This window comes from Pezoporus wallicus, unplaced genomic scaffold, assembly GCF_028554395.1.
Source record: "Pezoporus wallicus isolate ANWC-B61680 ecotype Strahan unplaced genomic scaffold, APGP_CSIRO_Pwel_v1 contig_7485, whole genome shotgun sequence".
NCBI classification, from domain to species: Eukaryota; Metazoa; Chordata; class Aves; order Psittaciformes; family Psittacidae; genus Pezoporus; species Pezoporus wallicus.
The window spans coordinates 37,434-60,619 of NW_026641901.1; the positions used below are offsets into that span (position 1 = coordinate 37,434).

Sequence of the window (23,186 nt, forward strand, 5' to 3'; positions counted from 1 at the left end):
TCCCGCTCAGCGGTAACGGCGCGGCTGTGCCCCGCCCCTCACCGCGTAGCGTCCTGCCCGCATGGGGAGGGGGAAGGAGGAGGTGGGCAAGGCCCGCAGTGCGCATGCGCGCTGCCCGGCGGGGTGGCCGGGCGTGCGGTGCCGGGTGTCGCGCACCTCCCGGAGCCGGCGGCTCCATGGCCAAGCGGCGCGCGGAGCCGTTAGTGTGTCACGTGCCCGTCAAACGGCTCCTGCGCGAGTCGCCGCTGTCCCGCGCTCCGGTGCCCGAGCGGCGCCCCAGGGCCGAAGGGGCCGGCGCCGGCCCTGGCCCTGCCGCCCCGAAGCGGAAGCTGGAGGAGGCTGAGGCGCCGCCGGGCAAGCGGCCCGGGCTGCGCGGTTGCAGCCCTCGCGGCGAGCAGGGGGACGTGGGGGGCAGGCGGCGGCGGCGCGGCACGGCCGTGGCGCCCCAGGACCTGCGGACGGAGGAGGGATGCGCATGTGGCCAGAGCAAAGAGCGCGCCGCCATCGCTGAGGTAACGGAGTGGGGGTGATAAGGCGGGAGGCCTCTCGTAGAGCGTGCCGCGGGGCTGCCGCTGTTGGCGGGCCCCGGCTGCTCGCCTCCGGGGAGAGAAAACACTGGCTGGGCGATGTTGGTGGCAGCCGAGGCGTTACCATGGGGCTTCGGCAGCAGCCCGTTGCGCCGGCGTGGGGGGGCTAACGAGAAAGGCCGCAGGACGTGAGGGAGGAATGCCCCTCACCCACGCCCCGTAGTCCGCCCTGAGCCCCCTGGTGTTAACTGTTAATCGGCCTCTTAAAAGTTTTAGTTTTCATTTCCACTTAAGCAAAAGAAATAGCATTTCTACCTCCTCCCTGCCCTTTCTTCCTCCCGAAAAACTGATGGGAAACAGCTTGTAAGGAGTTAACGTTAATTAGGTTTCCCTTCACCCACATCCCCATCTAAAAGTATGTTGGGGAGCTTGAAGAGTTCATTTTGATAGTGCCTGTGCTGTTTTAAGTTTGCGGCACAGGTTTGCTACACTATCTAACAACTTTTTAACTTACTGTTTGGGATAACTGTTCAGTAGCAATACCAGAGCTATCTTTTACCTGAAAGGTCTGGTGAAGGCAGTGGTCAGAGGACGGGGATTAGGTATTTAGTGATCAGGATGTACTGGAGTGCACAGTGAGTTTCTGAAGTTTCTGATTTACTTTTTAACAACATACATTCTTCTCTCTGATCTTGGCCACAGTTTACACATTAGGCCAGAAAACAAAATACTGTACTAAGAAAATTCTAGTTTTGCAAGAAATAAAATACTAGGTCAGCTTTTACAATTATCTAGAATTTTGATGTATATAAACTCACCTTTCCTCCCGCCTGGACCTTTTAAGTAAGACCAAAGTATTTGATCCAGGAATACAGAAGCGGCAGAAAGTCTATAGTCAGGTCATATGGGCTCTGAACTCCAGTTTTAGATTCTGGTTTTGAGAAGTCAGGGAATTTGACTGGGTAACACCCAGCTATGATCTGTTAAAAAAAAAATGGTGGCTTTGGTGGCTTTTCTTTATAGAATCATAGAATAGTCAGGGCTGGAAAGGACCTTAAGATCATCTAGTTCCAACCCCTCTGTCATGGGCAGGGACACCTCACACTAAACCATCTCACCCAAGGCTTCGTCCAACCTGGCCATGAATGCTGACAGGGATGGAGCATTCACAACTTCCCTGGGGAACCCATTCCACCCTCACAGTAAAGAATTTCCTCCTTATATCCAATCTAAACTTCCCCTGTTTAAGTTTGAACCCGTTAGCCCTTGTCCTGTCACTACAGTCCCTAATGAAGAGTCCCTCCCCAGCATCCTTATAGGCCCCCTTCAGATACTGGAAGGCTGCTATGAGGTCTCCATGCAGCCTTCTCTTCGCCAGGCTGAACAGCCCCAACTTCCTCAGCCTGTCTTCATACAGGAGGTGCTCCAGTCCAGTCCCCTGATCATCGTTGTGGTCCTCCTCTGGACTTGTTCCAACAGTTCCATGTCCTTTTTATGTTAAGGACACCAGAACTGCACACAGTGATCCAAGTGAGGTCTCATGAGAGCAGAGTAGAGGGGCAGAATCACCTCCTTCCACCCGCTGGTCACGCTCCTTTTGATGCAGCCCAGGATACAGTTGGCTTTCTGGGCTGCAAGCGCACATTGAAGCTGGCTCATGTTCATCTTCTCATCGACCAACACCTCCAAGTCCTTCATTGCAGGGCTGCTCTGAATCTCTTCTCTGCTGAACCTGTAGCTGTGTCTGGCATTGCTCCGACCCAGGTGCGGGACCTTGCACTTGTCATGGTTAAAACTTTATGAGGTTGGCATCAACCCACCTCAAAGGCGTGTCAAGGTCCCTGTGGATGGCATTCCTTCCCTCCAGGGTGTCAACCAAACCACACAGCTTGGTGTCATCGGCAAACTTGCTGAGGGTGCACTCAATCCCACTGTCCCATGTCAGCGACGAAGATGTTAAACAAGACCGGTCCCAACACCACTCGTTACTGGTCTCCAGCCGGACATTAAGCCGTTGACCACAACTCTTTGCATGCGGCCATCCAGCCAGTTCTTTATCCACTGAATGGTCCACCCATCAAATTGATGTCTCTCCAATTTAGAGACAAGGATGTCATGTGGGACAGTGTCGAATGCTTTGCACAAGTCAAGGTAGATGACATCAACTGCTCTACCCCTGTCCATCAGTTCTGTAGCCTCATCATAGAAGGCCACCACATTGGTCAGGGAGTATTTCCCCTTAGTGAAGCCGTGCTGGCTGTCACCAACACCTTGTTGTTTTTCATGTGCCTTAGCGTGCCATCCAGGAGAATCTGCTCCAAGATTTTGCCAGGCACAGAGGTGAGACTGACTGGTCTGTAATTCCCTGGGTCATCCGTTTTCCCCTTCTTGAAAATGGGGGTTATATTTGCCTTTTTCCAGTCATCGAGAACTTCACGTGACTGCCATGATTTTTCTTAGGCTTTGCCTCATGGTGTTTTCTTGGTTGGCTGGTTGGGTTTGTTTGTTTGGGTTTTGGGTTATTTTTTTTTTTGTGATGGATGGCAATATTGAAGCACAAAGGAATTGAAGGGCGAATTCTATGGCCTATGAAATTATACATCCTTTTTAAGCTGTACCTTTTAAGCACAAACATATCTTTCATTTTTGAAGAGAGAACAAGCAAAGGAAATTAAACAAAAGTTGTGCAAGCCTCTACAGAAAGTTTTACTTCATCACAGATATGATGCTGAATTCTTTGCTTTTCCCTAGGGTTACCAGGCATAATTTCGTAAGCTTTAGCAGTGGTAAGAAGGCAATAAGTCCATTGGATTTCCACACAACAAAGAATATTCTCTATAAAATATTTTTGTAGGACTGTGTGTTTTAACAGGTTGGTTCTATGAGTACAGTATTCTGTTCTGTAAGTACAGTTTTGGCCTTAAAAATAAAGCTTGCTTAACGTCACACAAGAGTTTTGCCCATTTTCTGTGTGTCCTACCTTTGCATGTTTTCAATTTTTAACAAAGATATTTCAGATGGTGATTTTTACACCTTTCTGAAAACACAGCTGTAGGTGGGGATGATTCTTTGCTGTTTTGTAGATTATGTAGGTTCACTACAGTAACAAGCATGATCAGCACGCTGTTAATTTCACAGTTTTTGTTAAAGTTACAAGCAATGCCAATTATACTACAGTTGTCCTGAGAATAAATATTGAGTTTTACTTGCAAGCACACCTTTGCAACTAGAGTTGCAAAATTAACTCTAAAAATTAAACAATTTCATCCACAGATACTGAGCTTTTGTATCTCTTGAGTGTGTGTGTTACCTGCTACTGTGGGCAGTAACTTACCAAAATATAAGGGAGTTTGGATTAAACATGGGGAGAATCTGTAAGAGTAGCTGACAGTTTCTAAAACTCCATTGCTACATACTTTTTTCCAACGAACTTGTTAGCCACCTGCCTTAGTGTGGGTGACATAGCCTAGGTTGGAATACAGACTGGAAAATCTTCCCTTTCACTTTGTTGTTTGTTAATGCTGTGCAGTACAAAAATTACAAGTATTTTCATGCAAACGTGTACAACTACTTATAGTTTGGCTTTCTTCCAGTTTCCATGTAATCAATCCTTCTGTTCCTGTGGCACTAAATCACTTAATTGGTTTTGGTCTCAATTCCCATTAATGGCAACTTTGGTTGTTTAATTATCCCTGAAGACAATCTTTTCCTAGTGAGCAAATTCACATTAGTAGTACTCTATAGGCACACAGTTCTCTTGCTGCTATGAAGTGTCTACATCTTTCATGCCTCTCTTAATTATTACAAACCTTGAATATCACAGGGGTTTTGTTGTAAAAAAAAAAGGTTACCTAGTACAGGAAATTGTAGTTCACAAGAGATTTTTACAGTAACCAGTAGAAACATATTCTTTAAATGGAAAGTATGGTGAATTTACATACTTCCTTCTCGGGGAGTGGGGGGAAGCATTATTTTGCAGTATCTAAGAGGGTTTAGGGGCAATACTGCCGGTTTTGAACACTAGATTTTTTTTATTCTGTTGTAGAGCCAGCAAAGCGTGACATTTTTCAGCAACCATACCAAAGAAGTTACACCATTATTTGTTAAAAAATACTTTTTTAAGCACCTGTTGAGAGGTGCAACATTAAAATATTTAAAAAATGCAGTTGTATGTTAGGAAAAATGCAAAGCAGTATTATACAGAAGTGCATTATTCTAGGTGTGTGGCAGCACTCGGTGTTTTCATGTACCAGAAGAACCTATGCGCTCAAGACCTAAGGAATGACTTAAGAATCCTATTGTGTCCATAGAAACATGCACATAGGGGCCAGTGCTTATAACCACAACATGTGTTTATAAACATACAGTGTGTTTTCTAACAGAGACAAATAATAAAAAAAAAGTGCCATATTAAAGTAGTAGATAAGTACATATCCCTCCACAGTTTTTCTGATACTACTTAATAGTTCTTAAACTTTATCCTCCCTGCCCCTAGAAGAGGTGTTCATTTTTTTTTCACGTGTACTTGAGTACAAAATATAGATACAGAAAAGAAGAAACAGAATGTGGTAGAAACACTACTCAATGCTTTACTTTTATTGCAGGTAGCATCCTCTGAATTGATGTAAAATAGCTGAACACATTCTTCTGAATACGAGCTTCTAAATGGGCATGATATTTGTATACCATTGTGAGAAGAAAAAGTAGTGAATGGTTTTGTATATGGAGTCCAATAATTGCACAAATTTTACGGTATCATGTGCAAATGCTGCAAATTTAAGAAATTAGTGGAGCTACCCAGAAGTTGTACAGTAGTTTATAGCGAGAATATTTGAAAAGACTAAAGTAAATTATGACTTGGTGGAGATTCTGTGTAGTATTTTCCTTAGAAATAGCTCGTATTTTTTCTGTGCAAAATTATAAAAACTTTTAATATGAACAGCTAAGTAAGTTTTCCTTGTTTCAGGTTTTTTTATAAAAGTTTCTTTTTATTATTTTGTACTGGTGTGAAACACATTAACATTTTTTTTCTTTTTTATTTGTCTCTTTTCAAAGCCAGAAGACTTCTGTCAGTATAACTCATTCCTGTATTGGAGAACACCATTGCCTGCTATTGATTTGTCTGATATTCAGAACCCAGATGGTGAGACTCCATCAGAAACTAAAACTCCTCCAAGGACTGATACCATGGAGACTGAAATGGAAACCTGATCAGTTGCTTTGTGGTTGTACATCTACTTGCAGGAAACTTGTTTCCGTTTGGATTCAGGTTTTTTTTTTGCTTGGAAGAAAACTAAGCATGCTTCTGCCTTCTTGAAGAAACAGCATTATGTCAGTCTGCAAAAGGAAGTGTGAGTTGTCTAAGTGGATAGGATAATTACTATTGGGTTTCCGTTTGGATTCAGGTTTTTTTTTTTGCTTGGAAGAAAACTAAGCATGCTTCTGCCTTCTTGAAAAAACAGCATTATGTCAGTCTGCAAAAGGAAGTGTGAGTTGTCTAAGTGGATAGGATAATTACTGTTGGGTACTTAATAGTAAGCTGTCTGGAGGTATATAGTTTAGGCTATGATGTCTGGCAAGAATACTTGAAAACATGGAGGCAGGCTAAAAGAAGACTACAGAAAATTAGGGTTTTGGGATGCAGTTAAAAGAAATAGGTTTGTCACATGCTGAAACGAAGTGGAAGATCATTTTGCCTGTCCTGAACAAAAAGATACAACTGTGGTACCCAAAAGTGAAATATTTATCATGTGAAATAAAGCACACAAACTGTAGTGATTAGTGTAGGGATTTTAAATGTTGTTTTTCTGGTTGCTTTTATTACATGTGTGATAGCTAAACCAAAAAATAAGAGCCTACCAAAACCAGATAGAACATTCCCTTTTCTATGCAAACCAAAACCAAGTGTGGAAGAGAGGGGGAAAAAAAAGGGGATCTTTTCTTCTGTAAGCTGCCACTGTTCTGACAGTTTTTCATATTTTCCTTGTGAAAAAATTTTTTCACCTCCCCGTGTTCTGATTGCCTGAAGCAGAGGGCAGACAGCTTTTAAGTTTTTGGTTCATTCTCAAGTTAATGCTGTTCTTATTCTATATAATGTTAGCTCTGAAGCAGCTGGTAGCATTGAAATGGCAGGTGTGCATGTCAACAAAAGTTAATACAATATAAAATTACAACACAAAACTTTTCAAACTTAACTGACTGTGGTGTAGTTTTTGCAGACTATGGATCTTGCAGAGAATTTTTACAGAAGTTCACTGAATTAGTGGGGTTTTTTTTGCTGTGAAATAATAAATTTAATGTTTGTCTCCTGTAATTTATTTACAAGTTGAATTACATTTAGAAATACTTGTCTTTAATAATAGACTTAAGTTGTATGAGTCAGACTTTGCAAATGTGATTTGTCTTTAAGTATAGAAAACACTGTATTTTTTCTGGAGTTACTGAAGAAGGCAACTTGTGAACTTTATTTTTTTTAAAATAATGTATTTTTAATGATGCTAAAGGAAAATAAAGTTTTGCCTGTGTGTATTTGAAAACTTTGGGAATATTACTGTGCAAAGTTCCTGATTTTATATCTTAAGATTGTTGCTTCCCTAACTTTGTCATTTTTTTAGGTCTTTTTGCTTAAACCAGCTTGTCAGCCTTCTTAGTAAACATTTGAAAACTCTTTCATTATTTGTGCTATAAGATATCTCTGTGTATTCATTGCTTATTTGTTTAGATTGTTAGGGTCTCTTAGTACTCAACGGAAAAAGGAGGTGACCTGTTGACTCAAGCCTTTCATGGTGCTTGTTTGGATATTCTCCTACCTGCTGTCAGGTTAGCTGGATACATAATTAAACATCATTTATTTTTCACACACATTTTTAATTACATTTTTTAGCTCCAAGTACATCAACTTGTCATAGGAGGTACTTTAAGAATGTTTTTTAAAACAAACTCCTTTTCTGGCAAGAATGCAACTCCTATTTCACATTTGCTGTAACTAAAATAAACTAATGAGGAAATAGTTTTGTTAATTCATTGAGGTGTTTGATTTGGTTTTGTTTGGTTGTGTTTTTTTACCCTAGGTAATACATGCATTCTTATATTTGTAAGATTTAAATTTCACACCATTCAGTATTCTCAGGATCCAGTATTTTGCTAGTGTAAGGTGTTCCTGCCCATAGGGATTTGAACTAGGTGATTATGAAGTCCTTTCCAACCCTAACTATTCTATGATTAGTTAGTATCTTTGCAGACATAACTTAGGTCATTCTCAAATCTTCTCGGAGCTTTATACACAGGAGGTATGTCCTAGCAACAGACTGCATTTTAATGCTGAAATCTGTCTCGAGTATATTCACAGGACAGAAGAGGTTTTATTATTATCTTTGTTCCATAGCAAAATAAATAAGCACTTTCCAACAAATTAAGCTTGCACTGTGTTGTAGGCCATATGCTTACTTTGTTTGCAATTACGCTGTAGGCAAGCACTTTCCTCTTAGCTTGTTCCAGTCATGGGCTCTGGGTTATGTGCTGGAATGTTACAGCTACTTCCAGAGAATTTGCTGAGCTGATTAATTTTTTCCATTTGTCTGTCTGCAAACAGAGGCAAATTTAAAAGCCTTGGAAAACTTTTTGAAATGAGTCTGAGAGTTTGGGTTATTCGAAAGGCTGGGCAAGGTAAGGGGGAGAGATGCTAGATGATATAAAGTGCATTAGAGCTGTCAAAGGGTGTGATTGAGGCATGTCATTGTTCAGTGTCTGGTGTTTCCAGACACCATGTGTCACTGTGGACTGCCAACACACTGGTCGTGACTTCTGACTCCATTTTTCTAGAGGGCTGTTGTTCAAGGGCCGTAACATGAACTGTAAGTAAGCTTAAGATGTTTTGCTTTGCAAGTGTATTCGTACCCACTGAGAAGGAAAAGTTCTTTTGAAATAAAAAAATGTCAACACACATTCTAAGATAAATCAGGAGTAGTATAATACCTACTAACGGACGATCTTCATTTGAATCATAGAATAGTTACGGTTGGAAAGGACCTTAAGATCATATAGTTCCAATCCCCCTGCCATGGGCAGGGACACCTCATGCTAAACCATATCACCCAAGGCCTCGTCCAACCTGGCCTTGAACACTGCCAGGGATGGAGCATTCATAGCTTTGCTGGGCAACCTGTTCCAGTGCCTCACCACCCTTGCAGTAAAGAACTTCTTCCTTATATCCAATCTAATCTTCCCCTGTTTAAGTTTTAACCGATTACCCCTTGTCCTATCACTACAGTCCATAGTGAAGAGTACCTCTCCAGCATCCTTGTAGGCTCTCTTCAGATACTGGAAGGCTGCCATGAGGTCTCCATGCAGCCTTCTCTTCTCCAGGCTGAACAGCCCCAGCTTTCTCAGCCCAGCCTATCAGATACGTTCTTAAACTTTCAGAAGAAAATTTTTTATATGCTCTGTAGGTAATTGGGAGTTTGCTTTTCCCTAAAACGTTTCCCTCTAAAAGGAAGAACCACTGTCACAAGTGAAGAAAACATGGTGTAACCACAGAGACCATCTAGGTACTTCCCAGTTTGAAAAGGGTGTTGAATCTGGAAGTAGCACCAGTAAGGTTATGGGTGTACTGATGAGAAATGAAATGCTGAAGTTAAAGTATGTTTCAGAGCACATTTAAATAGCATGCCTGCCTGCCTTTGTAAATTTTCTGTCTTGTTCTAAACTTAAACCCTGTTTTACATGGTCTGATTCATGTTTATTGATGGCCTGCACTGTATTTATGATTCCTGAGATAGAAAAACCTCCAGGAGCTTTTTAAAGCTCACTCAGAATCAGGAAAGTGAAGAACTACTATGAAAACCAGGCTGTGTTGGTGACCATATCTTGTGTTAAGTCGACTGTGGCAGGGGGGGTTGGAACTGGATAATCTTAAGGTCCTTTCAAACCCTAACTATTCTATGACTCTGGTAGAAAAAAAAAGAAGGAAGGAAAGGGAGAGGGGAAGATAGGTGACGGTGAATAAATGGCTTAGCAAGTGGGTGCAAGCATAGTTGGCCAGCAGACCAATGACATGAAGTAATAATTTCAGCACAGATCCTTCATGTAGAAAATAGTCTGATGTATGTTGCCACCAAAGATAGTTACTGTCCAGCATTTGGCAGCTAATTATGGTTACAGCATATTCACTGTGGGGAATTCATGTCTCTCTTTTTGTGAAAGCATCTGGTGGCTACAGTAAGTTACATTAGGCTGCACAGGCTTGTTTGGTATAGCAAACTTTATGTTTAAAGCAGCATTTCAAAATAGCTGGTATGCATGGTCTGGCTTAATTATTTCCATGCCTACAGTTACAACCGTGACTCTAGGTGGCAATATACATACACAGTAAACCACAGTGAATCTGGAAAACGTTTTGGGTATGCTTTTATTCTGAACTGGTACTGAAAATTCGACCAGTGACATCATGAATATTAATCATTTCCTTACTGTGACAGATAAATGAAGGCAGATCAAGTCACAAGTTCCCGATTATAAGGTGAACAAGGTGTTCGCCATAACTGGACTAAAAACGTTTTGTCAAGAATTCTTGGTTCCTCTCTTGTTTCTCTCTCCACACACCCCCCAAAAAAACCAAATCTCTCAATTTGTTGGCACTAGTTCTCAGGACTGTTTTCATCAGTTAGAACTGGAAAGCAAACTTTAGCTGATTGTGTGTTGGATGGATAAACTTCAGTTGATGGCTGAAGGCTACTCGGGATGTACTCGTTAAAAATGAGGAAAAAAAAGGTAAGTGCTAATTCATAGGAAACTTAACTCATGAAGTCATATTTAAATGTTGATACAGAGTTAACAGTATATTTGAACTGTATGAGAGAATTTCAAATCAGTTTTTTCAAAGTCATTAAAAGGTTGCTTATTTAAAATTCCTATTTCAAACTTCTTCTATTAGAGAATTTGATACTGATAAAGCAAACTATATTTTAATTACTGGTATTTAATTTGTAAGTGAACTCATTAATAAGTGTTTTAAATGCTCTTGGCCAAAAGAACACCTTCCACCATTCATGACTTCTTAGTGACTTCTAAGGACTTAAAAATCATTTTTGTTCCTTCTCTTAAAGCTCATAACTGTTTCATTACTGAAGGGAAAAGTTTTCTTATTACAGATAAGTTACCATTCCCAGGGAAAAAATTGTGAAAGGAGGATGGAGGCAAAGTCAAATTTTTGTTTGTAAATTTATTTTGCTTTTAAGAATTACTGTGGTGGGTTTTCCTGGTTTTGTTTTGTTTTCTTTTGTAATAGTGAATTTTTGAAAGAAGGGATATGAACTGGCTAAACATTAATTTTTTTTCCACTTTTCTTATATGAATACCCGGGGTTCATGTTTAGATTGGAATATGATGAAATAAGTGGCTTACCAAGTATGAGATTGAGAAAAGTAAACAAACCCGCTATTGTACTATCTTCAATGAAGTGTAAGCCAGAGGAAAGTTTTCTCATGCGCAGCTATGAATGGAAACGAGCCACATCTGTTCTCTGTCCTCTAGCTCAGGTGAATTGTGTAATACCCTTCATTTGACCTGCACACAGTGCTCTTGTAGAATATGAAATTTGTTTTCAGTTTCTTTTACTTCCTGGCATTTTAGAAAACTAATTTTGCTTCTGACTATACAGAAAGCAATTATTATGTAAGAACTACTTTGTCATAAAACAAGCTACCAAAATCCTATGGTTTCATGATTGTCAGTTGTAAACTACAATTTTTTTTTATCAAATAATGACAAAATGTTTCATCTGCATATCCCATAATAATGTTTTTCTACTTCTACCTTTGAGGAACTGGAGAAACCTGTGATTGAAAAGAGGAGAGTCTCCAGACAAACCTCTGTGTTTCCAAATGTGTAATGTGTAAGTACAGAGATACCAAAGGCAGCTTTTCATAGTTTAAATTGAACCCATAAAAAAGTAATTCTAAAGTATGATCATGAAATAAAGTAGGATATGACAGGGAAAGGTATGGCTAATAAGCAAAATATGTTTATACTTTGGACATTAATAGTAATATCAAACCTGGAAGGGAAATAGTAAAATGTTTTAAATTCTGTGACATGGCAAGTGTTCAGGGAGAAATTATAATGGTTTTGGTAGCCAGTATGTTTGTTGGTTTTTTTTTCTTTCTTAGAAAAAAAACCTATGCAAAAGAAAACATATGCAATGTGGATTCTATGCCCAAAGTTGGACATATGCCCATAAAGTACTTTAAGGATACAGTTTGGTCAGTGGCGTCCCTCTGAATCAAACAAATAGGTAATGAGAATGCTGACTTGTGTAATTGTTTTTATGCCAACAATAGCGTAAAAGGTAGAATATGCTCCCCATTATCTTATTATTCTGAGCTGTGAGACAGATTATGGTACCTGAATTTCAATTTATTGCTTTCTCCCCCATTTATGTTGCGCAGCTTATCTGTGAATATCCTGAATTTGTCAGTGATAACTATTGCCATCTCAAATGGTGCTGGGTTTTTATCTCTGTTGGGTGAATCCATATGGTCACTTGCCTCTTGTGCTGCGGTGGTCTTCCCATTAGGCTGTGCCTGATGGGAGCCCTTGCCCAAACCCTGACAATTGCTAGGACAGCCTGTGAAACCCAAGAGACAAGGGGTTTGGAGTTGTTAGCAGAGCACTCATCAATTGTATCTTCAAGGCACAGTGTCAATATGAATATAGATGTGCCTTCAGATGCCCCCAGCCTTTGGAAGACTGGACTGGGATAGTACTATCCTCCATGAATCAGTCCATCTTACATGGGATAGTATGGTGTTGCTCTAAGTTTCTGCACAGGTGTATTCCATCCTGACAGCATGTGTGCTCAGTGTATTTGCCAGGTACCCTATTAAGTTCCTTCTGCCTCCAGCCATGGGTCAATAAAAGATAGATGTCCTTTGTGAAGCACTGTACTCTGTGTACATTTATCACTGTTTAACCCTTATTTTTTAGGAAAATAGGTTTTGGTTAGTTCAAAATGAAAAGGTCATACAGATAATCTTCTCAGCCTCAAGCATGAAGGTTTTTTTGTCTTCTTCTGATGCTTGAAGCATTTGCTTTGACACATCTTTTGAGTGTGGTTACTAATACTAACCTACATCCTCCCAGTTCTACCTTCTGTGTAGTCCAAGTTGTATTGTATATGGTATAAAAAAGTGAGATAGAAAAGAACATGCTTTAAGAATTGTTATAAAATGAAGATTTGAAAGCTCTGGGGTCACCTCTAGAGAAAGACTTACTAAAGGGTCCATATGCCTGTCATTTGACCCAGGCCAAGGAGCTGACAAATGAGAGTTTACATCTTCTGGGAGTACTCTGAAAGAGTCTCAAAAATCTACCAGTCAGGGATATAGGAAATGGCAGAGCAAACTGAAAAGGCAATGTTCCGTAAGACTTCTACAAAAGCCCCATGACTTCTTAGATGTAGGCATTGTGTTAATTCTGAAGAAAGGCTCCCCAGAAACTTTGTAATTTTTGAGGTGTTACAGTTTAGCTACATATAGCATCTGAGAAGTCAGCTAACGCTGAGGTAAGAACGGCAATTGGTTATCCTTTTATCCTGTATCTTCCTTATGTTTGTTTCTGTGATTGTTACCCTACAAAAGCATATTGTGCTTCTCCATCCCATAATGTGAAGGGTTTATTCTCAAGAGATGGAGACTGCTATATCTTAAAGCTGTTAAAAACAATCCTACTCCGAGTCCTCTTGGGCCTTCTTCACTCATTTTCTGCCTCTGTTGAGAAAATTGAGTAACAAGAGACCAATGACATCATCTGAAACGGTAATTTTCAGTTCTGGACTGTGACATCCTGCCTTAGGAAGTATTATCCTGGTTTCCATGAGACTATCACCAGAAGCACAGAAACTACTGAAGACAACAAGACTAAACTGTACTATGACATTTTGTTCTTTGGACCTGCACTGACTTCAGAGGAATGTACAGAATGCGTTTCAGGGGAATTGATGGTTGCTTTTTTGCAACTGTGACCATCAAGCTCACAAAACTTACCCCACTACATTCCTGGCAACTTACTACAAACTCTTAATAAAACCTTTTTAAAAGCTTATTTTTCTCATGTAACAAATTCTGCAGACAGTCCTGTTGACTTTGAGTAATTCTTCATGCAGATATGATGTCTGAACTATCTTGAAGGATTTTGAGCCATTTTCAGGTATCAGTAACTACCTGTTGCCACCACTGAATAATCTGATTAAAAAAAAACCACAAAACCATGAGAAGAACACATGGCATCCTGGCTGTATATAATTCAATACTCAAGACTGTCCTCATTCTTGCCTCCTGTTGAAGCACATCTGTCATGTAAACCAGTAGCTGATGGACATAAAATTTATGCCTGCCTGGGTTCTGTCAGCCTTAACTTGACTCAAAAAGATCAGTTTATTTGTGATGAGGGAAGTCATATTCTCCTTCTTAGAAAAGTATTTGCTAGCAGATCAGTGGCTAGTATCAGTGTGAATTGGGCAGCAGGAGGGAAAATTTACTACAATCAAACCTGCAATAATCGTTGCATATTTGCATACTGTGAAATAAGCAATAAAGCATGCCCTAAGCTCGTTCCAGGAGGTTGCCTGTACACACTGTAACTTGAAAGGAAAGATGAAAGCAGAAGATTCGATTCTGTTATAGTCTGTCTTCTGCATGGTAAAACAAGATTTAAGTTTTTCACTATAAAGAAAAATAACCTGCCACAGTGCCTTTCACAGCATGCTAAAGCAGTAGCTGAAACAGCCATCATCTGGTGAGCATGCATTCAATGTATCTGCTGCCAGCCTTTGGTGTTGGACTAACTTATGAGACTTCTTTTTTCATGTGGGAAGATAAAAGTAAATAAGCCTAGTGGCAGTATGATTTGTTGTGGGACAGGGAGAAATCTAGAAGCAGTCTCTACCAGTGTTATTCCTTGATCCTCTCTTTGCTGCTTCATCAGTTCTTGAAGATCTGCTAGTGAACTAAGGCAAAGGTAAAGGTTTGTAGATGGTCTTACGAAACTCAGTGTCTTCAATGTGTTTGGAGATGACGAAACAATGAAACTGGGAGTTCCTTTTAAAGCAGATCAGTCCATAAGGGATAGATTACTTCTGTCTTTTTCATTCCAGAATCTGGACACACCTTTAGGAGCTGTGATTAAACACAGTTGAAAATACAAACCAAAATTAGTATACTTGCTGGATAGGAGGTACGATCTAACAGAACTCAGTGAACAGAGTGGGTATCTGGATATTTGCACCTTTACAGGCTCCCCATGTAAACAGCAGAAACAAAGCCATTGCTGTTTTGGTAAAAGTTTCTGTTAAGTGTATTATCCTCCTTTAAGATTGCTTTGTGGTAGCGGATTTTTGGACTTTGAAAACAGTGGAAGGTTATGCATGAATTAATGCAGTCATACGTTGACATGTCGGCATTTCACTTACTTAGGACATGAAAAGCAGGAGGTGTGATGTGTGGTTCCTAACAAGCGGCCAAGAATTGAGCTGGCCTCACTCCTGTTGAAGTGACAGCTTATTATTTATGAAAAAAAAAGAAGCATAAAGGATGGACAAACAAGATAGCGCTGATCTCAAGGTAAGCCTGTAGAACTATAAGATTGATATTCTGCAGCAGGACTGCAGGAGAAGACATCTCAACAGTTCTGATATCTAGACATAACAGGATAGTTATGTGGACTTCAAGCTACTAAAATACCTGTTATAAAACATGTTTTCATATCAGTGAAGTGCTGGAGAATCTGGTGTGAGAATCTGCAGCAACATAAGAATCCTTTTGTATGGCTTTGCAAAGCAGATTTTTAGGTCTTCATAATAGAATACAAAGGTGAGTCTTGATTCCAGGGAAGATAGGGCATTTCTCATGTCTGAAAGAAGATGCACAACTTAGAAATGGCAGAAATTTGGAATTAAGAAAATGCTGCAGTCAGAGGAGTATGTGCACCTAGCTGTGTCCCAGTTGAAGTGCAGAGCATCTGCATGTGCTGGGATACATATGTTTCAGGCTTCTTACAGGGTTCAGATTCATATGAAGAGTGACTGGTGTATGTTATTAAAAGAACATTAATTTATAAACATCAGGGAAACTAGACAATTTGAGCTGAAAGTTTCTGTGCTGACTCAGGATTACCTGTTAGAGAACATTCAATTGAAAAGAATATCTTAAAAGGTGTAGCTAGGGAAAGAATGAACATGCCGTTCATCACCTGCTAAAATTTCTAGCAGTGTATTCTGTTATTGAAAGCTGTAATGCTTTTCAAGTCCTACTGTTTAAGAAGAGCAGTGTAAGAAGTCTAAAGACAAAAATGGGTGCAGTGGAAGAAGCAGAAACATACATCTGGCAGCAGTTTTCTTATCCTGGTGTCTGAAAGAATAGTTCATGTGAAACCACTGCAGAGTTTACCAGGTAATGTTCCAAAAGGCCCTGAGGCACACCCCAGAGCTGACCGGCTTCTCTGCTGTTTTTTGGGGTGCTGCTGAGCCTTGGGTCTTGACCTGACAGTGGGAGTATCTTCTCCCTGGCGCTCTTGGAGGCTCTGCTCCCAAGCTCCTGCACTAAGATGATGCGGTCTGAAGGGAGAGCTCTCCTGTAGGGAAGGAAGAGAAGGAGGGAGAGCTGGGCACCACAGAGGAAGACGAGACTTGGCTGTGAAGGAAAATTAGACCAGAAGAAGGGAGAAACATCTAGAAAGACTACGTGGATAGAAAATAATGATAAAATCCAGAGGCAGGTAAACACTGGAGCTCACAGTCAATACAGTGGCACAACTGAAACCAACAAAATAAAAGAAACAGTAGGGAAAATACAAAGAGGGCAGAGCAGAGAAACAAAAGAAGTGCACGCTGGGATTGGTTATTAGGAAGAAGGTATTTGGGGACTGAAAAAAAAGGATTTTTGAGTCAAGTTTCAGAAACAAGTTGGAGCAAACACAGAAGAATGGAAACAAAATGAAACAGGGAGAATGGCATATGCCTGTTGTGTTAGTCTGCAGTAGGTACAACCAACTGTAATTGCTGCATGTGCTTGTTTTAGTCAGATGGCTGTGATCCTGCAGGGCACAAAGACACCTGCTGGAAGTGTTGAGGTTCATCCTTTTTCTCCTTGTTTTGTCAGTGTGTAAAAGGGGATAGAAGAATAAGAAGATCAAGAACCAGAGTATTCAAAAGCTTGGATTTGTATTTTAATTTCATCACTTTATGAAGATTTTAATTAATAACCTAGTCACGTACTGGGTATTTTGTACACTGGTTGAGCTGTTCATCATATTGCACTGTAATGCAATTACTGTTTTTCACCTTTTGCTTTTCCATAACGTGTTGATTACATATGATTCAAGTCTGCATAATTCGGGAGAGAATTGTTGGCTTCCTCTTACACTTCCCGTTACATTTATCATGACTGCTGTAACAACCTTACGTGTTTTCTTTTCACAACACCCTAAAACATAGCTAGGGGAAGAACTTGGGGTTTAGAAGGGAAGCTGAAATACAGGCAAAGTCGAGCCAAGAACCGTATGCCGAGTTTGGGATACCTGTGATGCAGTTTCTCGACGTGGTTAAGAACTAGGAAGGGTCGAAGCAAAGCGTGGCTGGCCCGGGGGTCACGGTGTCAGCGAGGGGCTGCGAGGTGGGGAAAGCACTCAGCTGCCCCACGTCGGAAGCCTCTCCGCGTGCCCTGCGGCAGCGTGCACCTTGCAGCGCCGAGGCAATAAACCGACCGGTCAAATCCCGAGCGCAGAAGCCGGGGGTAAAGGACGGCGTCCCGGAGCCGCCGCGCCCCGCCAAGGACACAGCCCGCCCCGCAACCCCAGGGCGCGGATCGCCGGTGCCATGGCGGCGTGGCGGGACCTGCTCTTCTTGCAGCTGGGCTCCGTCTGCCGCGGGGGCCGGGACTGGCGGGGAGGCGGCTGGCGGCACCCGTCCCCCGATCGCTGCTCGGCGACGGAGGAGCGACGACGGCGAGCACACCCGCGCTGGTCCCGACGGGGGGGCCGCGACGCCTCTGCCCAGCTGGTGAGGGCAGCGGGCGGGCGGGGGTCTCGCCGCTCTCTGCACGGGGAAGGCCCCGCGGGGGGGCGGCACGTGTTCGGGGTGGCCCTGCTCTGGGAAGGGGTGGCGGTGGGGTAGCCAGCTAAGGCTAACCACCCACCTGCTGCTCTTTGTCCGGGGGTACACGGTGCGCTAGCGGTGTCACGAGTGGCACTTGAGCATGTCGGTCTATGGCGTCGGAGTTCAACTGAAAAAAAGGCGAGGAGACCTGGGGAGGGAACACACCTACCTGCTGGACTAACGGGCTGATGGCAAAGAGAAGCTCCTTAAGGCTACACGGGGCTGTTCTGCCAGTGATTTTATGTCCTGGTGTCGGTGCTTCTTCCTCTGTGCTTCTGCAGATGTGCGCTTGAGTGACTTTATGCACGCACACCTGCTTGTGTTCTAGTAGCCACGAGTGGCTTCCAGCAAAAAGGGTTGCCCCCACCCCACGGCACAGTGGTTTTGTGGTAGCGTTATTTGAGTGCCATGAGGTTTAGAACAGAGATGTAAAATGTAAGAAAAATGCTCTAGTAAATTTTCACTACTTTCTTTTTACCATGGTGCTGACTGAAGCCTTTTTTTTTTTTTTTTTTTTAATATAAAGATGAAACGTGTGTGATTCAGATGTTGGGGTTTTAAGAACAGCACTCTGTGATTGTAGGTAAAACTGATACTGGATGGTATTTCGCACGGATCATGCTGTAGCAGCATGTCTCATGCATCCATTTCTGATGTACTTGCTGGTATGAGGAATACATTTACAGTGGAATATTCCTTGTAAGTGTTTATTAATACAGTTTTCAAAATACGCAGTTATCTGCTTGTACACTAAGAAAAAACAGGCTAGTGTTTTAAGTCGTGAACACCTGAAGTTAAACCACAAACTTGTTTTCTTGGTACCAGGACGAAGTAGCCAGTTTTTAGAGATTTAGTGTATTTTGGATCTACAAGGGGAATTGCAGTGTCATCTGTAGGGATAAGCTTATACTGGTATAAGGCTAAAATTAATTTAAAGAAGCATCATCAGTGGCTTTGTTGGTGGGTTTGTTTTTTTTTTTTTAATAAAAAATATGACCTGAAGTTGTGAAATCAGTTTACAGACTTTTCTTTCTAAGTTTTATACCAAAGTAAAGTAATTTAGTTTTATTTAAAGCAATAATAAGTTTATATAGTGGTATTAAAAAATGATAAACACCAAATAGGCTAGGTTATATTTAAACCTAAGTTTCCTTAATTGTTTTGTGGCTTGATAAGGGACAAATGCTGAAGCTTTCTTGGCTGTTACAAGGTCATTGGCCCCATAGGGAGTGTGCTGAAGTATGTTGGCCCTGGAAATAACCAGTATCAGGAAGAAAGCCTAAGAATCATACAGAACCTACAAGAGAAAGACATTTCTCTCTGGGCTCCACTTTCACTTTTTTTCTTTCTTTTTAATTGTAGTAGGGACAGGGAGCGGATAAGATCATTCTTACCTCCTCCCACCATGCATGAGCACCTAAGTGGAAAGCAGTAAGTCATATAGTAGCTTTAAAAGAGCAGGTGAATTTAAAATATCTGTAGCTTATAGAACAAAATGAGGTTTTGGTGAATGTCATTCTGTCCATGCAGCATGCACAGTGCTTCACTGTGGGCCGAAGGTAAAGTTTTCACAAACATCAAAACAATTTATGTGAGTAAGGCTCACAGTTGTTGGCATGTAAGAGCATGGTTCCCTCTGGGACCAGTCGGACTTGTGTACGTCGTGGCTGCTTTGCTTGCATAGAACCTAGGGCTGGGCAGCGGCAACCGTCCACTCCTCTCTCATCCCAAGGAATTCTTGTTCGTCTCTGTGTAACCACAGTGGGAGATGCCCAGAGATAATAGAAGACAAGTTTTAATGGTCATGGGGCCAGAACTGTCCTCAATTTATTTTATTGTCATTAAAGTGGGGTTGTGGTACAGGTTAGGAGGTCAGGGGAAGTGTGAAGCAGTAGGAGGAGAAGGTCAGTCCCTTCCTGCTGCTGTCATCACAACTCTGAACATGGCTGATGTTATAAATAAGGTGGCACAGAACATGCTGGGCTACATATACAGTGTTCATCAGAGTGGATCTAATCTGGTTAAATCTGCTGAAGCTGAACAAAACCTTCCCAGGAGGAAAATCTACATGAAGTATGCATGAATCCCTTCCTACATCTTTTTCTAGATAAGCCACTCCTTCATCCTGCCTTTTCATGACCCAATTATAGATTTATTTTCTGCTCAGTAGCACCATGTCAGCTGAAGAGGTGGGTCCCCTTACATATATCCCCTAGCAAGCTGATCTACAGGATTTTAGGTGCTATCCAAAGAGGTTGTATGTCCAAGTTGGGTAATCCAAGTTTCTGAAGACTGCACTAAAGAGTTTGAGACTCTTCAGGCATTTCACTGCATGACTGGACACTGAGGCAGCCATGAGTTCGCAAGTTTGATCTTCCCTTGGTGTTGTTTTCGGACTGGCTCTATCAGCTGTTGTGTAAATCTTCCCCGATTCTTGTAGTACGTAAACATATTTCTCTGTAGCGCACATACTAGGTGAATCCTTGTGATCCATGCTGTGTTCTTTGGATTACCAATTCTTTTGCTTTACATTCTTACCTCTAAAATTTTGCCTCAGTTTTTGAGAGCTAGTAGCACCTTCTCTTGCCTGTCCTGAAAGAAAAGAGGCTCCTTTGAGGGGCTATAGCTCTAAGTAAAGTGTGTAAGCCTCAAGAAAGGCAGGATTTATTAAGCACTTGTCTTCATCCTTTCCTTGGAGCTGGTGTCACTGTGCGTCTCTGCTGTAGTGTGGTTGCTAGTATGCGCTATTGTAAGTTGTCCAGTTCCTTCTGTCTGCTTGTAAGGGAGCAGACAGTGGCATCTAAGAACAGTTTGTTGCTGTTGTTTTTGTCAGGGAAAAAGCTGAGTGCTGTCGTGCTGCATGTTGAAAAATACAGGTCAGAAAAGGGGGTTTTAAAACCTATTGGTGTTGTGACATCTTGTTGCTACTGTTTCCAAATCAAATGTCCTTTGGTTGGTAATTAAATGGGTGTGTCTGATTCTTCCTAATCATTAAGTCAGTGATGAGAATTGGGTTCAGCCCTTTTCAGTGTTGTCAGTATTGAGGAAATTCTTCATGGGCACTGTGTCAGGGCAGACGCTCTCCTCCTCGCCTTCACTGCTTTCAGGTGTAATGGTCTGGAAATTGGTAAACACTCCTTGGTGTCAAAAAATATCATGTTCTCATTATAAAAGTGGTTTCCTAGCTGCCGTGTGGTGCTAGGGATTACACAGAGGTGATGAGGGACACGGTCACATCTGCAAGGGGTTGGTAGCCTGTTCTGACTGCAGCGTCAGTGGGGTTAGGCTGCATTGCTGAGGTCAGACTGTGGATATAGATTTTTCAGCAGCCTGGCTGGAGTGGGATGATACCAGGTTTGATCACAGTCCTGCTCCTGTAAAGTACTGGTTTTATGTTATATTGGCACAGTTTAACCCCCAAAGAGTCGTAGATGAGCTTCTACTGGTGCTTACAAAATATATGCCATGCAGCCGTGGCCCTCTCATAGATACCTGCCTATCCCTGCTCTGGCCGTTCCCTCACTTCTCATGCTGCTGCAGCTCACTAGAGCATGCAAACAAAGCTGCAGCTGGACAGCTTGGTGAGTAAGGAGTGCTCCCAGGAGGCTGGCTGGCCTTTGAGGAGAGGAGTTGGCAGCAGGATGGGGCACAGGCCTTTTAGGCTGCAGGGTAGTGTGACTGGGAGCACAGCCTGGTGTGGTGGGGATCGGGAGTCGCAGCCTGGTTTGGTGCAGGGGGAGCAGTGGTGATGGCTGCCAGGTCGTCCTGTGCAGCCCAGCATAAACGTCAACCAAAGCTGCTCCTCACTGCCTGGCCCTGGGGAAATCCAGGCCTTTGGGGGTCCCTTGGACTGCTGTTCCAACCTCTAGAGCAAGAAACCAGATGGTAAGGCTTGAACATGTCTTGGCACATGAGGCCAAAAGCACAGAAAGACCCTGTGGAGAGCCCTAGGGTGTGTTCAGATGGCCTCTGTGGCAAAGGCGGAGGACGAGTCTGTCTCAACAAGACCCCCAGCGGCTGCTCCCAGCCTGAGTCTGGCTCTTCCTCCGGCTGGGTTGAGGTGGCTGTTCATGAGTCTGTGGTGGTTGGTAGGTGAATACTGTGATTCCTATTTAAAAGCAAGACAGCACTGTAAAGAAAAGCTTTTTTTAGTTTATTTGGTTGATTTTTGCACTGTAGCGAGGTGGGCAGAACTGAGGAGAGTGCTGAGGCATGGCCAGCTGGGAAACACAGGGTGGGACCATACCTTCAGACTCCTCAGAAATCATCCAGGCTGTGCTCCCTCTCTCCCTAGAAGATAGGATTTCAGTCCTGTGACAGTCTGCCTGTGTTGCGGTGTGTGTGAGGGCTGCTGTACTCAGCTGTGAAGCCCGTGAAGATTTTATTACTGTGTGAGACAAGCAGTGGAGCAAACAGAGCAATGCTGGCAGGAGTGACAGCGAACAGTTACGTGGCTCCAGAAGTGAGATGTGTGGGTGGCTCCCATCCCTTAAATTTCATGGTGTTACAGAGTAATACAGGTGGTATCAAGCTGTGACTTACTGAGGCCCTTCATGCTTCCTCCAGCTGAGTGTTGCAAATTGCATTTGTTTTCCACTCTAGATACTTCAGATATGGCCTGTCTTCAGAGCCACTATTCAATATTAATTCCCATGTTGTGAAAATATAAAACAAACAAAAGAAAGCTCTGAGATTTGTCAGCAGATAATATTCTTCTCTTCCTCCTGCTGGTTTAAACTGTGAAGAACTTTGTGCTGTGTAATGTTGAATCCTTTGATGGAGGAATGTAACAGCAGTGGGTGGTTGACCTCTGTGGTCGCTCTGTGCCAGATAGGTGAGACGCAGTTTCAGAAATAGCAAGTTGATTATCTCTTTGCCAGCATCCAAGTGCTGAACAAGGAAGCGTCTTTGATGAGGAAACAGTTTTGTATTTAGTATTTCCTGCATTTTTGTCATGACCCCACTGCTGTTTGCGTTCAGAAATACTCTTTCAATTGTATTGTGTGGTCTACGCTGAGATCAGAAGCAGCATTCTGGAAAGCCCACTGAAGTCAAAGAGTTTTTCACGATGGGCTAAGTTTGGGAGCCAAATATTGGAAACATTTTTATGAGCCTTTGATGTAAGGCCCCAGTCCAGAAAAGCACTTAGGCATACATACTTAGTTTTTAAGTGCAGTTCATTAAATGTGAAAGAAAATGCCATAGCATGCTGTTAGTTGAAGGCTGAATTTATGCATTTCTAAGAAGCTGACACCCTCCATTTGTGCCATGGAAAGTAAAGTCTTTCTTCAATATGACTGAAGATTTTTAACAAATTCTGTTATCCCTGTCAGACTTAGGTCTACATTTACCCTGCTTGTACAGGTAATTTCTGTTAGTGTAGGTCATGTGTCTGTGAAAATCTGCGAACATGTTTACAGTGGCTGTCTTTGAATTAATACTAGGAAATAATCACATAAATTCTGCTGTGACCTGAAATTGCATGTTATCTTTAAAAGCAGAAAACAGAGAAA

The 23,186-nt window shown here is 42.1% G+C and overlaps 2 protein-coding genes across 5 annotated transcripts in view; both read left to right on the forward strand.

Annotated features, from left to right (window-relative positions):
* The first annotated feature begins 104 nt into the window (after window positions 1–104).
* CUNH9orf40 (chromosome unknown C9orf40 homolog) lies at window positions 105–5,911 on the forward strand. The gene is made up of 2 exons (XM_057425815.1): window positions 105–512; window positions 5,583–5,911. Exons 1-2 carry the CDS (start codon window positions 105–107, stop codon window positions 5,736–5,738), a joined length of 564 nt encoding a protein of 187 aa, XP_057281798.1. The 3' UTR covers window positions 5,739–5,911.
* Window positions 5,912–14,934: 9,023 nt separating this feature from the next.
* Window positions 14,935–23,186, forward strand: part of TRPM6 (transient receptor potential cation channel subfamily M member 6) — a 68,407-nt gene continuing 60,155 nt past the window's right edge. The window contains exon 1 of one of the 4 annotated variants that reach the window (XM_057425808.1): window positions 14,935–15,142. In XM_057425808.1, coding sequence (XP_057281791.1) covers window positions 15,113–15,142 — 30 coding nt within the window. In that variant the 5' untranslated portion in view covers window positions 14,935–15,112. The remainder of the gene's footprint in view (window positions 15,143–23,186) is intronic. The other 3 variants (XM_057425809.1, XM_057425807.1, XM_057425806.1) reach the window with 3 other exon arrangements.